The sequence below is a fragment of the Platalea leucorodia genome, assembly GCF_965183815.1.
Source record: "Platalea leucorodia genome assembly, chromosome: 1".
Taxonomy (NCBI): domain Eukaryota; kingdom Metazoa; phylum Chordata; class Aves; order Pelecaniformes; family Threskiornithidae; genus Platalea; species Platalea leucorodia.
The window spans coordinates 28,026,184-28,041,177 of NC_138823.1; the positions used below are offsets into that span (position 1 = coordinate 28,026,184).

General features: G+C 37.6%; 1 protein-coding gene across 1 annotated transcript; it reads left to right on the plus strand.

The window, feature by feature from the left end:
• Window positions 1–283: 283 nt before the first annotated feature.
• Window positions 284–14,088, plus strand: LOC309590373 (uncharacterized protein C8orf88; the record flags this gene model as incomplete). The annotated part of the gene is made up of 5 exons (XM_082311503.1): window positions 284–362; window positions 1,181–1,260; window positions 5,438–5,522; window positions 9,428–9,534; window positions 14,050–14,088. 5 exons carry the CDS (start codon window positions 284–286, stop codon window positions 14,086–14,088), a joined length of 390 nt encoding a protein of 129 aa, XP_082167629.1.
• Between the last annotated feature and the right edge of the window lie 906 nt (window positions 14,089–14,994).

Here is a 14,994-nt window from a genome sequence, read left to right on the forward strand (position 1 = left end):
TTTTTGAGAAGAAGCTCAGGGTAGCTCAATTGGAAGGAGAAATGAGAGAGATACCTGATTTTGTCTTTAAGCAAATTTTATCTGGTATATTCTATCGTCTAAGAAAACTTCTGTGTTAGGCCTGGCTTCTTTTTCCTGCCCAGATACTAAAAAAATAGTATATCCTCTTGTCAAATGCACCTAACGAGTGGTAGGTAGACTGCTCTTCTCACTTAACATCCGTATGTGAAACTGAATGCTCTGTATTGATTTCTGCTGCTTTTTTAAAGTGTCATGCTTCAAAATGTTAAAGGAAACTAAAAAGTTTATTGGTAAATCCCTTCAGCCAGCACGACCTGTGCATCATCTGTCTTCTAAACAAGGTGAGTAGCATGGCTAAGATACAGTTCACTTTACCTAAGCTTCAGTTGCTTATAAGGAAATAACAAGGACATGTAAGGTGACTTGGACTTTTTTTAATGACTTTTTTCAAACTACAGTGATGTATAAATATCTTGCTGTGTGTTGATCTTACTACATCATGTCTGTGATAAAATCTGAATTTAAACTACATTAGGTTTATGCAGAACTCTTTGGTGGTGGTGTTCTAACTTGGCAGCCAGATTCTGGCTTCAGAAATCTGGATCAGGCTTCTCTATTAAATTTGGATTTCTTGGGTTAGTTGATTCCTGATATTGAAAACATAACATACACATAATTTAAGAAATAGATTATTGTTTAGGTTTTATTGCAGGTACAGTATACTGCACCATACTGTTCTTATCTAGCCTTTATACAAATCTAAAAAAAACCCAAACCACTATTAAAAAAATCATGCAGTATTTATATCAATGTGTATATTTTGGTTTTGTTTTTAAATCTCTGTATGCCTTCTAGATATTGCAGTATTACAGCTATTATTATTGTTAAGTTAGAAATTTTTGGTGGCCAGAGAAGCAGTGACAGCTGTGCTGATGTAGACAGAAGCTAAGTGACATGATAAATTTTTACTTTGTTTAAAATTCATGGAAGAAATGGAAAAGTGGTCCTGTGGTGATTTAGAGCTTTTAAGTTGTGAATAAATGCCCATATAATCTCTTTGCAGTTGGATTTCAGTAATGTTCTTGTGGCACGTATCACAAAATCAAAATGTGGAGTCTATTTAAAATATTTTTTTCTTAATCTTTTCTCTTATCTTCACCGGCATCAGCCATTGCGTTAAACTCTCAGACTGAATTACCTAGCAACACTGAAGTATGTTTGCAGAGTAAGGTTGACTGGGTGAGTATCGAGTAAATAGTAGATGACAAAGTTGATGGAGTGTGTTCTAGCGTGCTATAAATTGGAGGTCAGCTGATACCTTATGTTACCAAATGAAAAGTAAACTATATTTCCAGCTAGGGGTGTCCTTGAATCTGTATTTAACACACCAGCAGTGTCAGAAGTGTTAAAAAGAAGTATGATTTTCAGGAATGCCTTTTCCTGATACTTGCATGCACTAGTAGCTGAAAAATACATCTCAGGAGTTACTTTAAGAGTTTTATGAGGGTCTATGTGGCATTTCTTTAGTCCTTATTGAATTTGAGACGGCTATTTTGAACTTCAAGTATACGTATTCAGTCTTTGCTTATTATGTGTAAAGAGCAATGGTAGAAATAATTTTTTTCTGTTTTGTTAGCACATGCACAAATTCGTTTGAGGCAGGAAACGTCACAAAACTAGCTAATTAAACAGTTCCAGTGCATTCTGTAGTTCTGTTTCATTGACTCTGATGGACTGGGCAATAAATGGGCCTTCAATAAACCAGAAGCATTCTAGTGCTTTATTGCCGGAAATACTTGGGTTTAGACATGGTACAATGTGTCCTTCAAACTTGAAATTGGTTGTAGCTGTTTGCTGCAAAATGAAGTTTGTAGTGTTCCAGCTGGAATGCTTAATGTTTCATAGTCTGAATTTGATTTTCTGTTGATAGTGACTTGAATGTTCTTCAGAGTGTATTGAAAGTTTGTTTGCTTTTTTTGTTTGTTTGGTTTTTGTTTTTGTTAGACGAAGTGTCTTGTTCCTTCATTTTTTACTTTAGAAGAGGTCTAATAATCCTGTTGTCCTTCCTTTATTGTATGAAGCTTCTGGAAGCTGCCTTTTACTTTTTTTCAAAAAAAAAAAAAAAAGTCAAGGTCTTGGCAGCCTATCCTTAGTCACACATAGGGAAATTGACAGTTATACTTGTCTCTTGAGCAGTATCTGTTCAGGAGAACAAATTATTCCCTTTTAGAATAGGCCTGTGGTCAGCAATGTTGTAGTACTCAGTTTCATCAATATTTGGCTATATGTAGCTACATACTGCATTTCTTTGATGTTAGTATAGCTGTATTTTTTTTTTTTTAACTTTTTCTTTGGCATAGGATATAGAAAAGGCTTTTTAATATGTTTGACTGTCAGCTGTTTCATGGGTACTTCCAAATACCAGCTGATTAGTACCCTATGAACCCCTGGTTGATGGGCAGCATTGGCCTGGAGGCTGGCATAGCAGCTTCACAGAATATCTGGTATATACTTCTAGTATCTAGTTCTGAAGATACTAGGACCTGAATCTGATGATAGAGAGTTGTGTATTATCACTCTTTAATGAATCTTGCTGAACATTCTCTCTGTTTCAAAGAGCGTCAGTGATGATCTGAGAAAGCTGTATGTTGTTATCCATTTGCTCTTTGGCTCCTGATATGGTGAAATAATGTCCCCATTCCTAGAGTTATATATATATATTTATATATATATTTATATATATTTATATATATGTCTTTCACTTCAAGAACTTGTTCTTCAAAGTTGTTATTGTATTTCAGGTACTTTAAAGCTTATTGCCTTTTTGGCAAGACAGTAATAGTGACCTGTATCTACAATCATAAAACTTTAATTATCCTTATCCCCTTTCTGTCCTTCTCCAATGTATTTCCTTTTACAGAAGATAAATGAGCACAACACTAAACACACTGTAAGGTGAAAAACAAGAACAACTGTTGATATAACACTTGGTATTGCAAAAGGAAAACCAGCTTGTTACAACTTTTTATACCAGTCATACTCTTATGTAGCGACGATCTATTAAAGAGAATAAATATTCAAGTTGATATAGGTTAGGATACAGGAAATGCACGTTACTTTTTGGAAAGCGTGGTGAAAGGTGAAGATTTTAAAAAGTAAAGCAGATTGTATTTGCCACTAACTTACAAATAGGTTTTAAAAAATAAAACAGGCTTTAGAAACAAGAAAAAAAAAAAGCCAACTGACAAACCAGGTTCTTAAAGCAGTGAAAGAACTTAAGAAGAATCTGGCAACTGAATTCTTCAAACTGCTTTACTCTGGGATATTTAGTATGCACACTTAAAGCTGCTTAGACTTCTGCCAGGAGAAAAGAATCATCTTTATGGCACATCAGGGTTGCTGGTCATTTAGATTCAACTCTAAGTATAAAGAACAGTGAATTGTAGAGTTAAAACTACTGTCTGAGGAACTTACAGTCTGAAACTTCTAGTCTTAAGCCTTCGAGGAAGTGGAGAAGAACTACTGTTAATGATAATGCTTGTGATACACAGTGATAATGCTTGTATCTACTATCTTAGCCTTGATTCTAGGGAATTTCCACCAAACTGGTGTTCAGAGTGAAAGTGCCTGAATATTCACTGTGCCCTAACTGGATAATTTAAAGCAAAGAATAATTTTTATTCCTTCATGGTATGCAAAGAATTTTCAGAAGATCTAGAGAGTGTTGAGTCTACTACCTCAGATCTGTTTGAGGTAGAGAGAGAAGCTTGAAAAGTTTCTATCAGTCAGTATCAGTTTTAATTTACTAGTTCTTAACTACCATTTAAAAATGCTGTTGAGCTGCACAAATACATGCACAGCTTTAGGGGTATTCTTTATAGATGGATTCCATTCTTTGTAGATGGACTTCAGATAGGAACATGTATAAGAGTATTGTTGTGAATGGTGATACTTAAATGTTAAGTTTTGCACTGAAAACCAAGCATAATAGAAGTCTTGATATTATGAAGCAGTTGGCAGGATGATGTGATGGGAGATGGTGCATGAAAAAATGTAAAAATATTGTGGTGACATTGTCTGGCACATTGCTGTAAATTCTGCTTTATCATGCTTGTCTTGTGGATTTGAGAATGTGTTAAATCCTTGTTTGTACTTGGAAAGAGCCTTTGAGTAGCTAAGACTTGCAAAGACTAGTTGAACATCACAAAGCAGTTAGAATTAGCAGTATGGCTTTCTGCTAGCTTCGTTCTCTGAAATGCCTAGATTTTTCAGATGTTCTTCCCCAGAAGTTTTAGACAAATCAGGAAAAGATAACTAAATTTCAACCACAGAAAGTGGAAGTGCTAGCAGGGTGGATAATATACTAGAAATATTTTGCCATTTCACAATTTGTAGTCTTAGCGCACCATGAAAGCTGGTGGTGCAGTTACAGTACAAAGTGTTAACTGCTGTCTTTGTCCAGAAAATAGAATCTCTTCCTCTTTTGACTAATGCTTCCCAAAATTTTCAGTTCTTCCTGTCCTGCCCCCCCCCCAATCTGTCTTAGGATGAGCCAAACCTGTGGAGCCTTTTGGGATCCAAGATGAACTGTTGAGGGTAAACTGCTTTCCTACTTTCCAAAACACTCACTTCAAGGTTTTGGCAGCTGGAAGGAACTCAGTGTTAACACTGTAGATGTCGGGTCTTGATGCTTATGAAACCTTTTGCTAAGTGAGAGAATCCAAGTCTCTCTCTTGGTCTTAAAGAAAGTCCTTGCTTTTATTATTCCCCAGTGTAGCAGCTTCTGGCTGTGTTCTGGGTGAGATAAGAGAAAAGGAGGAGATAATTGTGTTCTTTTTTAAAAACTAGCAATAGCACTGTAAAAGTCTATCTAAAAGATTGCTGTCTCAAATGTGCCTACCTATACTGCTTTGTAGGTTGTAGAACTATTCCTTTATTGTATGTAATCAAGAGTAAGAAACATTCTACACATTCAAATTGAACTTCTCAGGCATTTTACATTACCAGTATTCCTATTTACAGTTTGCTGCAGTTACTTTGCCGGACCTTCATCTTTCAAGTTAGAGGTGCATCACCTGTTATAAATAGCTACAGTTCTGATTACAGTTTAATTTGTTCAAGACTGTTTCTTTTCAGACTGTTCTTATACTGTAAAGAAGATGGTGATTCATTTGTAAGGAGTAGAAACAATGAACAGAATCCAGTTTTCTTTGTGCACAGAAAGTATTAGTTGTCTGGACTCTTGGTGACTGGTGAAAGCAACATTGATTACTGAAATGGTGCTACAACTGTTATTTTTAACTAAGAAACCTAGAAACATACATCCTTGTTCTAATATGATTAAAGGAAACAAGCTTCATAACTTAATTTTGTGAAGTATTTAAAAAAATATTTAACTTTTTCCTCCCTGTTTTAGTTATCTGAAATGACTGAAGTGAAGATCTTAACTCAAACTATGATGCCCTGTCAACCAAAACAGCATGAATCAGAAGCAAAAAAAGGTAAAATATTGCATGGAGATCTGTGTCAGAGTTGTATTTTCTGTCTGGAAGACAGTTGAACTTTGAAGAGATGTGGGCTGCATATTATTTTTTCTGATTAGCCAGGGCTTTGGGAGTTTGGCTCCCTTCTGTACCACAATTTGAGAGCAATATGAAACCTTTCTGGTTTTCACATAACACTCTAGAGAAGGTGTAAAACTTGGCCATAACTGAGGTGGGAAACCACTGGTAAACTTGCTTGCAATATAAGGGTGTACCTGTCTTCCCCCCCCAAAAAAAAAAAAAAAAAACAAACCAACAAAACAAATTAGAAACAAACCCCAAGCATAAAAAATTTCTTCACACAAAATCCTGTAAATTGCTTCTGTGTGTAGAAGTACAGGTTTGAGTTGTATCCTTTAGCCTGATGCAGGGGTCAGTCATGGCATACAATAAAATTTAAAAGAATTCTTTCAATTCTTGAGTGCTAAGAATTTAATAGTTTGGCTTCCTTTTCCTACTCTTACTGCAGTGCTTCTGAGATACTGATTTTCTGATGGTTAGAAATCACTTAATTTCTTTTATGAGTAGTCCTGGACAGTTTGTTCCTGTGTCAACACTGTCCTTAAGGTTTGCTCCTTATGCTTTTCTTTCTGTACTGCCTGTCCCTCAGTACTCATAAAGCATAATAGTGTTTTTGTCATGGTTTGGTAGGTTAAACAAGCCACACTTTTACCCTTTTATTCATTAAGGGATAATCTCAGATTCCAAACGTATTCTCACAGCCCTCCTCTGCACTGCTTCCTGCCTAATTCTTCATTCTTAAACATGTCACAGGAACTGCGACAGTGAGCTAGGTTAGGTCATCAGTTCGTTGAGACAATTTTTTCTGTTAATGTCTTCCCGTAATCAGCCATCTCAAATATCTATCTGTAATCTCCAATCCTTAAGTAATCTCTGGAGACTTGGTTTGTTCTGTTGCTCTTAGTACTCAAGAATTGAAGGAATTCTGTTAGGTTTTATTGAGCCTTTCCTATTTTTCTTCAGTCTGAGGTTACCATCACCCAAGTTCTTGAGCAGTAATTCTACACTGTTGTGTGTTACTGACTTGAGTCTTCTGTGTATCCCCTTTCAGGCTCAGGTTTGTTTCCTTTATTCTTGATCTTGGTAAATAGAATAATGTTCTGTTCTTTGGGTCTAGTTTGGTGTCAGGCTTGTCAAGTTCTGTCTGTTTGGTGGTGGCTTTCTGATCCTTTCTCATTGATTCTGCTTGTAGTGTGTAGAGACTATTGTGTTCTACAAGATCTTAAATGGCTTCTCATCAGATCCTGGTCTCTCTGGTCTCTCTGGTCTCTCCAAAGCCATCACTTTGGATCTTTTTTAGTGGTTAATTGCTCTGTGATGCCTTCCTGGGTCTATTCCATATTTGTCCATAATGTCAAACTTTTTCCAACACTTGCTTTCAGAAGACTTTTGTTTGCTTGCTGATTGTTTTCCTTCAGAGTAACAAAAATTTAGAGGCCCTGTTGATAGGCTACAAATAAGTCTCTTTCCCCGCGTCCCCCCCACCCCGCCTCTTCCATCACACTGTGAAATTTCCACTGGAACTCCATTTTTATCTCCAGCTGTACTTTAAGTTCTAGATAATAATTTCCATTTGATATCTATTCAGTGGTAGTATGCCTTCAATTATCTGTCTCTACAGTTCTTATGTGCTTTTTACTGCCATCTCAGTCACTTCCTTGCTTTCTCTTAGAATCATAGAATAGTTTGGGTTGGAAAGGACCTTTAAAGATCATCCAGTCCAGCCCCGCAGCAATGAACAGGGACATCTTCAGCTAGATCAGGTTGCTCGGAGCCCCATCCAACCTGACCCTGAATGTTTCCAGGGATGGGGCATCTACCACCTCTCTGGGCAACCTGTTCCAGTGTTTCACCACCCTCAATGTAAACAATTTCATCCTTATATCTGGTCTAAATCTACCTGCTTTTAGTTTAAAACCATTACCCCTTGTCCTGTTACTACAGGCCTTATTAAAAAGCCTGTCCCCATCTTTCTTGTAGGCCCCTTTTAAATATTGAAAGGCTGCAATAAGGTCTCCCTGGAGCCTTCTCTTCTCCAGGCTGAACAACCCCAACTCTCTCAGCCTTTCTTCATAGCAGAGGGGTTCCATCCCTCTGATCATTTTTGTGGCCCTCCTCTGGATCCGCTCCAACAGGTCCATGTCTTTCCTGTGTTGAGGACTCCAGAGCTGGATGCAGTACTCCAGCTGGGGTCTCATCAGAGCAGAGTAGAGGGGCAGAATCGCCTCCCTTGACCTGCTGCTTTTGATGCAGCTTAGGATACGGTTGGCTTTCTGGGCTGCAAGCACACATTGCCAGCTCATGTCCAGCTTTTCGTGTACCAGTACCCCCAAGTCCTTCTCGGCAGGGCTGCTCTCAATCCCTTCATCCCCCAGCCTGTATTGATACCAGGGGTTGCCCTGCCCCAAGTGCAGGACCTTGCACTTGGCCTTGTTGAATCTCATGAGGTTTACATGGGCCCACTTCTTGAGCTTGTCCAGGTCCCTCTGGATGCCATCCCATCCTTCAGGTGTGTCAACTGCACCACTCAGCTTGGCGTCATCTGCAAACTTGCTGAGGGGTGCAGTCAATCCCACTGTCTGTGTCATTGACGAAGATATTAAACAGTACTGGTCCCCATACGGACCTCCAAGGGACACCACTCATCACTGATCTCCATCTGGACATTGAGAGGTTGACCACTACCCTCTGGATGCGACCATCCAACCAATTCCTTGTCCACCAAACAGTCCATCCATCAAATCCATATCTCTCCAATTTAGAGAGAAGGATGTTGTGGGGGACCATGTCAAAACCTTAAGTCATCGTCTTCATATGTTTTTAAACAAGGGGAAAAAAATCCAAGCCATAAGTTTTCAAGTATGCTCATGTTCTTTAAACTATTGTTTTTAAAGTTGTCCCCATGCCCTCACATATCACAATCACTTTTGGTCAAAGGCAGGAAAAAATCACAATCGTAGTTGACTTTGTGGCCTCTCTTGTCAACAGCCTACAGCCTGAGAAGCAAAAACTGTAGTCCATCAAGTGACTGTGTAACAGTCTTACAGGAGGCTCATTATTCCTAAAAGAACAAAATTCTTTGTCACCAAGGACCGGAGATAAACTTTGTCCCTTCTTTGCCTAATTCCTTTCCTCTTGTTTCTGTTTTTAAGAATATCAGCTTAAAATACGGACATGGGTAGGCATATTATATCTGAGACTATGCTAGAGTAGAGATAGTGGTACAAACTCAAATGATAACATACACGTTCTAAACAAAGCCCTTGACTCTTGTTGATTCACTGTAAAACCCTCAAAACTATTTCATTGATATTAATCCATTTTCCAGTTTACATGCTGTGGATCTCATAATTACTTTTACCTGTTGAAAGACATCAACCTAATAGTTCCAAGAAAAGAGACACTCAGTTTTTATCTGTCCCATAGAAACATGTACCACTTTGGTGTGAGTTATAAACAGATTTTCTTCTAGGGTTTCAAGACCAGTTTTTTGTGTTTCTGTTAATTAGAACAAGATATAGGGAGTCTGTAGTGTAAGCTTGGATTCTTTTTGTGGTCTTTTGTATTAAAACAGCAAACCCTTATTAGCTTGGAATAGTCCTCAATATTTACTGAGTCAATTTGATTGAGTTAAAGTGAAATGCTCTGTAATTTACTACAAATTGTCCTGATGCAAGATCAGACTTAAATTACCGCTGGTTTTAATATTGATTTTTTTTTTTATATTCCACATGCAGCATTTCCACCCTTCTAGTAAGAAACCAAATCAGTTCTCTGAATTCCCAACCTTAATGCCTTAAACAACAATGTTGAACTTACTTAGTAATTTTTTATATTCACAGAAAGGATCAAATACAGCAGAGATTTCCTTCTGAAACTTTCAAGTGTTTCTCTTTCTCAGAAGAAGCCAGAGTTTCTTCCTGATCATCCAATTGTACTTGAAAAGCCAGTAAGTGCATTTTTCCTATTAAGGGAAGTTATAAAAATAGTCATGGAGGTTTTGACAACCCATTTGATAGGAAACATTTTTCTTAAGACTAGCCTGCCAAATTGATAAAACCTTCAAATGACAGATTGTGCAGTTCAGCTCTCTTACTTTTGTACATAACTTCCCCAGTTGGTATTTGGCATCTTGCTATGGCAAGTACCATACAAAAGAAAAGGGGTTTTTCTTTGTTTTCAGGAAGAAGACCGGGTATGTTTCCAAATTTAAAGCCAGTATGAAATCATATTAAAGCTTTCTACTATGAAATCACAGTACATAGCTTTGGTGTTCTATGTGAATTCCATCTCTGTCTTTTTCAAAATAAAAGAGGAACAATCTTGTTAAATTTCTGGCTTGGTGAAAGTCTGATTCCAGTGTTTAAGTTGTCCATGCATCGGTGTCCATTAATGAGCTTAATGCCATTTGTGTTATCATTATCTCTGGTCTGGTCTGTGTTGTTGGGGAGAAATAAATAGAAATGAATGATAAAAGTTAAGGATATCCAGGAGTGCCACCTTAACCTTTGAGATGAAATAATCCTCAAATACTTTGTACGTTAAGAGAAAAAAAATCTAATGGTTTGCATTCCACACATCAAGTGTGGGAAAACGTTCTTGGGTATAAACATTACAATATCAAATCAGGCTTCATAATAGGCTGCTTTTGAAAGCATCAGGGTGTAATTCTTCTAGAAATAGGATTCCTATTCTGGAGAAGTATGTCCAGATGACTACTGTGTTGGCCACAATTTGAGGCAGTTTTAAACTTTTTAAATTTCTGTTCTTTGGAAAAACAAAGTTGAACTAATATGTGACAGTAATTGGCCTTCCCTGATCTTAATTTTTACATCTTCCTGTTACATTTGTCCTCAAGATGAAAACACTGCTTGTTTGAAAAGCTGCCTGCAGGTAGGGCAGTTGCAAGTCCTGAATTTCCTAATTCCCCCCTCCCCCCCCCCTTCCTGTCGCTTGAGTTTCTACGGGGGGGCAAATTTTAATAATATATACACCTTCACATGGTTATGTTCAAGGGTAAAGGAAGACCCCACAGAAATGAAGTCAGTGGACAAATGAACTCTAAAATTGCTCATGACATGGCTAAATAGCAAATAATTTGGGTAAGGGGAAATAAGGATAGTAAAAACTGGTGGAAGGCAAGATGGGTTGCATGTGTTCTAAGAGATTGTTTTGGGGCTGGAAGATCTATGTCTGTGGGATGATGTCATAAGTGTATCCAGTTGTATATAGTCTTGTCTTTAGAAAGAAGAGTATCTCACTGTTTGTGAGGCCTGCTCTTAAAGCCTTTCCTCTGCTTTGTGTTAGTCATATGTATGTAAGCCCCACCTGCATATGCTAGTTTATCATACAGATGAAGCAGTGAGTCTTCTGATTCTGTTCAGCTGCGAAAGGGGATGGCTAAATTACAAACCCTTATTAGTCAGGATGTTGTGTTAGAATAACATAAAGTGTATCACTTAGCTATGATTATTGGTGTCTTAAGCATCAAGTATGGATGGTTGAGTAGGAAGCTAAAGGAAAAAAAAATCCTGTTCTGAGTAAAAGAAAGCAAAAGCCGGTGAATTTGCTGTGTGATCTTGGAGACAGTGTTGAAAAAGGTATTGCAAGTATACTGGTCTCGTTAGTGTATAAAGGTGATATTATTCGCTTGCCAGTCATACTTCAGAAGTTAGTTCCACATTGTAAGTATGAAACTTGGTCAGTGATAGTCTGCATTTTTTTTTTTTTGTCTGAATTGACTAAAATAAATGTTTCGCTGTTATAGGATAAAACTATCCACGGTTGTATTCTAGTGTTGGATTTTAGTGTAGATATTGAATTTTTAGTAATTTGGGAGTTTGTTTGGAGGCACGAATTCAACATATAAGTTCTTTGGATGTGGACTGTCTTAAGATGTATTTTGCATGTCTGCATGGATATACCAGCTTGCTTTTCACTAAGCTATTTCCTTATTGGCAAGAAAGAGGGAAAAATTACCATTGTTTCCAAGGTCATTGTAAGATCTCGGTTAAAGTAGATGAACCTTGTTAGAAATTCCATTGCCATATACTGAAAGAAAAAGTTTGTATGTGGGACACCTGAACCCTACCCAGCTAGTCACTTTCTATAAAAAGATTGAAGCACTTGGAGATGTTAAGTTTTTCTGTGTGGGAATCCCAATATAAAAATCTGTGAATAGAACAGAAGCTGAACGTTACCCAGGAATGCCATAGACTGGACTTGGCCTGTCAACTAATGGATCTTACTTTCAGGTCTCACATAGTAGTGTCAAAAGATAAATGTTGAATTTCAAGCATGAAGAGTGATAAAACACATTTCAAAATTAGAAGGAAAGTCCCCAGTAACTACAAACATTTTATGGGACAAAGACCTGCATTATTTCCTCTTCTGAGTTAGATGCATCTCTTGGAAAACATAACTAGTGAGACTTTCAAGAAATATAGGACTAATTAGTCAACATGGAAATAGAGGCCTCTGTTCAGAATGCAGAGCTTGTTGGTGTATAGCTCCTCTTAAAACAGTGGCACTGAATAAGCAATTTTTCTATGCAGGAGAGGGTTTATCTCAAATGAGAATAGTCTTGAGCCCAATATCCCATAAAAGGATTGAGCCTGTTACACGTTTTTCTTAATACTTCTTATAATACGTAGGTTGGAGGAAAAGCATTTCATAATTCTTGACCATATAATCTGAGAAAGCACCTGGAATCAAAGAAGAAGTGAAGATAAATTCAGAACTAATTTATCCATAAAAGGCAGTGGTTTCAGGCTCCTTCTGGTGCAGTACAGTGACATCAGTATGTTGTGTTAAATTGCCTGCTTTGTGCGACGCCCTGCTTATTGAGACTGGATGCCAGACTTTGAGCATTCTGCACTGAAGTAGAGAACAAGTTGATTAATAGTAGAAAGCCTATACGACAAGTACAAACAGCTTTAGTTTTGATGCAGTGTTTTCCAGGTGCTGTTTCTTTCTAATCTATTTAGTGATGAGACACAATTATAATCTACAGCCTTGTTTTGAGTTTGGCGTTTTTTTTGCTTCCTTGTTTGTTTTTCTTTCCTCAGCATGTTTTTGGTAGCTTTTAATGAATTTCCCAGAATCATTTAGTTTGGAAGGGACCTCCTGAGATAACCTAGTCCAACCCCCCTGCTCAAGCAGAGTCAGCTAGAGCAGATTGCCCGGGATCGTGTCCAGTCAGGTTTCGAGTATCTCTGCAGGCAGAGACTTCACAACCTCTGTGGAGAGGTTGCACAACCTGTTGCAGTGCTTGGTCACCCTTACAGTGAAAAAACAGTTGGTTTGGGGAGGCTGTGAAAGCTGCATCTCTCTCATCAGATCTTACTGGATGTTCCCATTAGTTAAAAAATAAATCAAAAATCTTCCTCATAGCCTTTGTGGTTTCTAGAAGGGTGGGAGAGATACAGTCTAATTTTATGGACATCTTGTAGCAGAGCTAACATGATAGTGAGAAATTATCTGCATTTTGCTGTTCCTGAGGTCTCTAAGGTAAGTAAGTGCCAAGGTGGATTTCTGTGCAGTTTTGCTTGTGGCATCCTGACAAGAAGTCATCTAAAGACAATACTCTTTTGGTAGAGCAGTACCAGAAATGATAGTGGAGTGGTTGTATCCTGAATATATTATTATACAGGACTTGTTTTCCGTGGAGTGTGCAAAACCACTTAATTTACTTGCACTGAACAGTAAGTGGTATTCAATTGTTCCATTATCCATCCTCTCTTCTCTGCACTTTAGTTGCCTTCATGCAACAGATTCTGTAGTTACATGGGAAAATTCCAGTGTGACTGATCCCATGTCACCTATTTTTCTGCATAGAAACCAGAAGGATTGATGAGATGCATGTGTAAATTAAATGAGTGATGCTTAAAAGGGGCCGAAGGAGGACTCCAAATAAATTTCTAATGAGGAACAGACAATCCTACAACATGTCAGTGAGCTTGTATTTAGGAGCAGGTGGTTGTCAACAGTTTGCCGCTGAATTGAGTATTCAGGCGGTTCTTGCCCATCTTAAGACTTTCCTAGTTCTGAATTTTTGAAGTCACTGCTGAAGTATATGCCCATCTATGAGTGAAAGCTGTATTTTCAGACGGAGAAAGCTTCCTAGAGTGACTTGTACAAGGGAGATGCTGCTGTTACAGTTAGTGGGCTGTGGGTTGCATTTCTCCTGAAAGACACTGGTGTTTTTTGAGGTGTGGGGATCAGGCCTACCTACACATAGCTCAGCATTTTTACTGAACTGATGTTACTGTGTTCACAAAGTGTGCCAGGAAGATTTCAGATTAAGTCTCTGTGATTAATGAAATAGAACTGTTTGCATTAATAAAAAAAATATCAAATTGTTAAATGTACATGGAGTAGAAAAGGGTTATTAGCAGACCCATGAAAACTTGATTTAAATGACCTCTTATAACTGAAGTAATTTGAGGGTTTGTTGGTCTTACAGGAAAAGAGCAACCCTTCTGTTGACATATGCAAGAAATGACAGGTTGTTTGGAAGATGAGAAATCCATCAATGAAGGAGCTACATATGATGTAGATCTTTAAGATTTTTGGAGGTACTTGGGTGCCTGCAGATGAAAGTAGGACCCTATGAAACTTATGGAAATGCCTGTTTCTTCCTGTAATTGCCTGAATGCTTTAAAAAGTCAAACCTTTAATTTGTAGTATCTGAGATGGTAATACAATTACAGTGAAAATAAATAATTTTACATTTTGCTGTGACAGAATTTTGTCCTTGAATTGTCTGTGTTATGTAGTTTGTCTGACCATAAATTCTAAACCAATACTTGACTGGGGCTTTTTGCTTGCTCCCACCTCCTTTCCTTAGCAGTACTAATGCAACAACAGATACTGGCTGTGTCAAATCTGAGATGTCTTAGGGTATATACTCCTCTAGCTTAATTTTTTTTTCCCCAAAACTTCACTTGCTTGCTTTCTTCATTTGAATCTCCATCTTGACAAAAGACATTCCTTCATATTTTGTGGATACATACCTTCTTTCAAGGTACGAAGTCTCTGGTTACTAACAGTTTCACTAAAATAAGAAATCTTCTCTCATCATGGATCAGAACAAGAGAACTGTCCACACATTGCATTCCTTGAAGTTCTTTGTAAATAACTGTCCAGTGTTTTTGACTTTGAAATGTGGAAGTAATGGGAAAAATTGAGGAACAAGACAGATTTGAATCATGTGTCTTATATGGGTAAATGGGTATACCAATACATAGTTAATTCTATAACTTTTTTCTTAAATAAGAGTAGTATTTAATAGTGAAGCGGAAAGCAGTAGTTTGAGTATTTCCTGAAAGTATCCTTCAGTTGACAAGCATCAGTAACAGTTATTTTGTATTAATATAATTACCTTCAAAATCTGTATTCAGACCTGCAA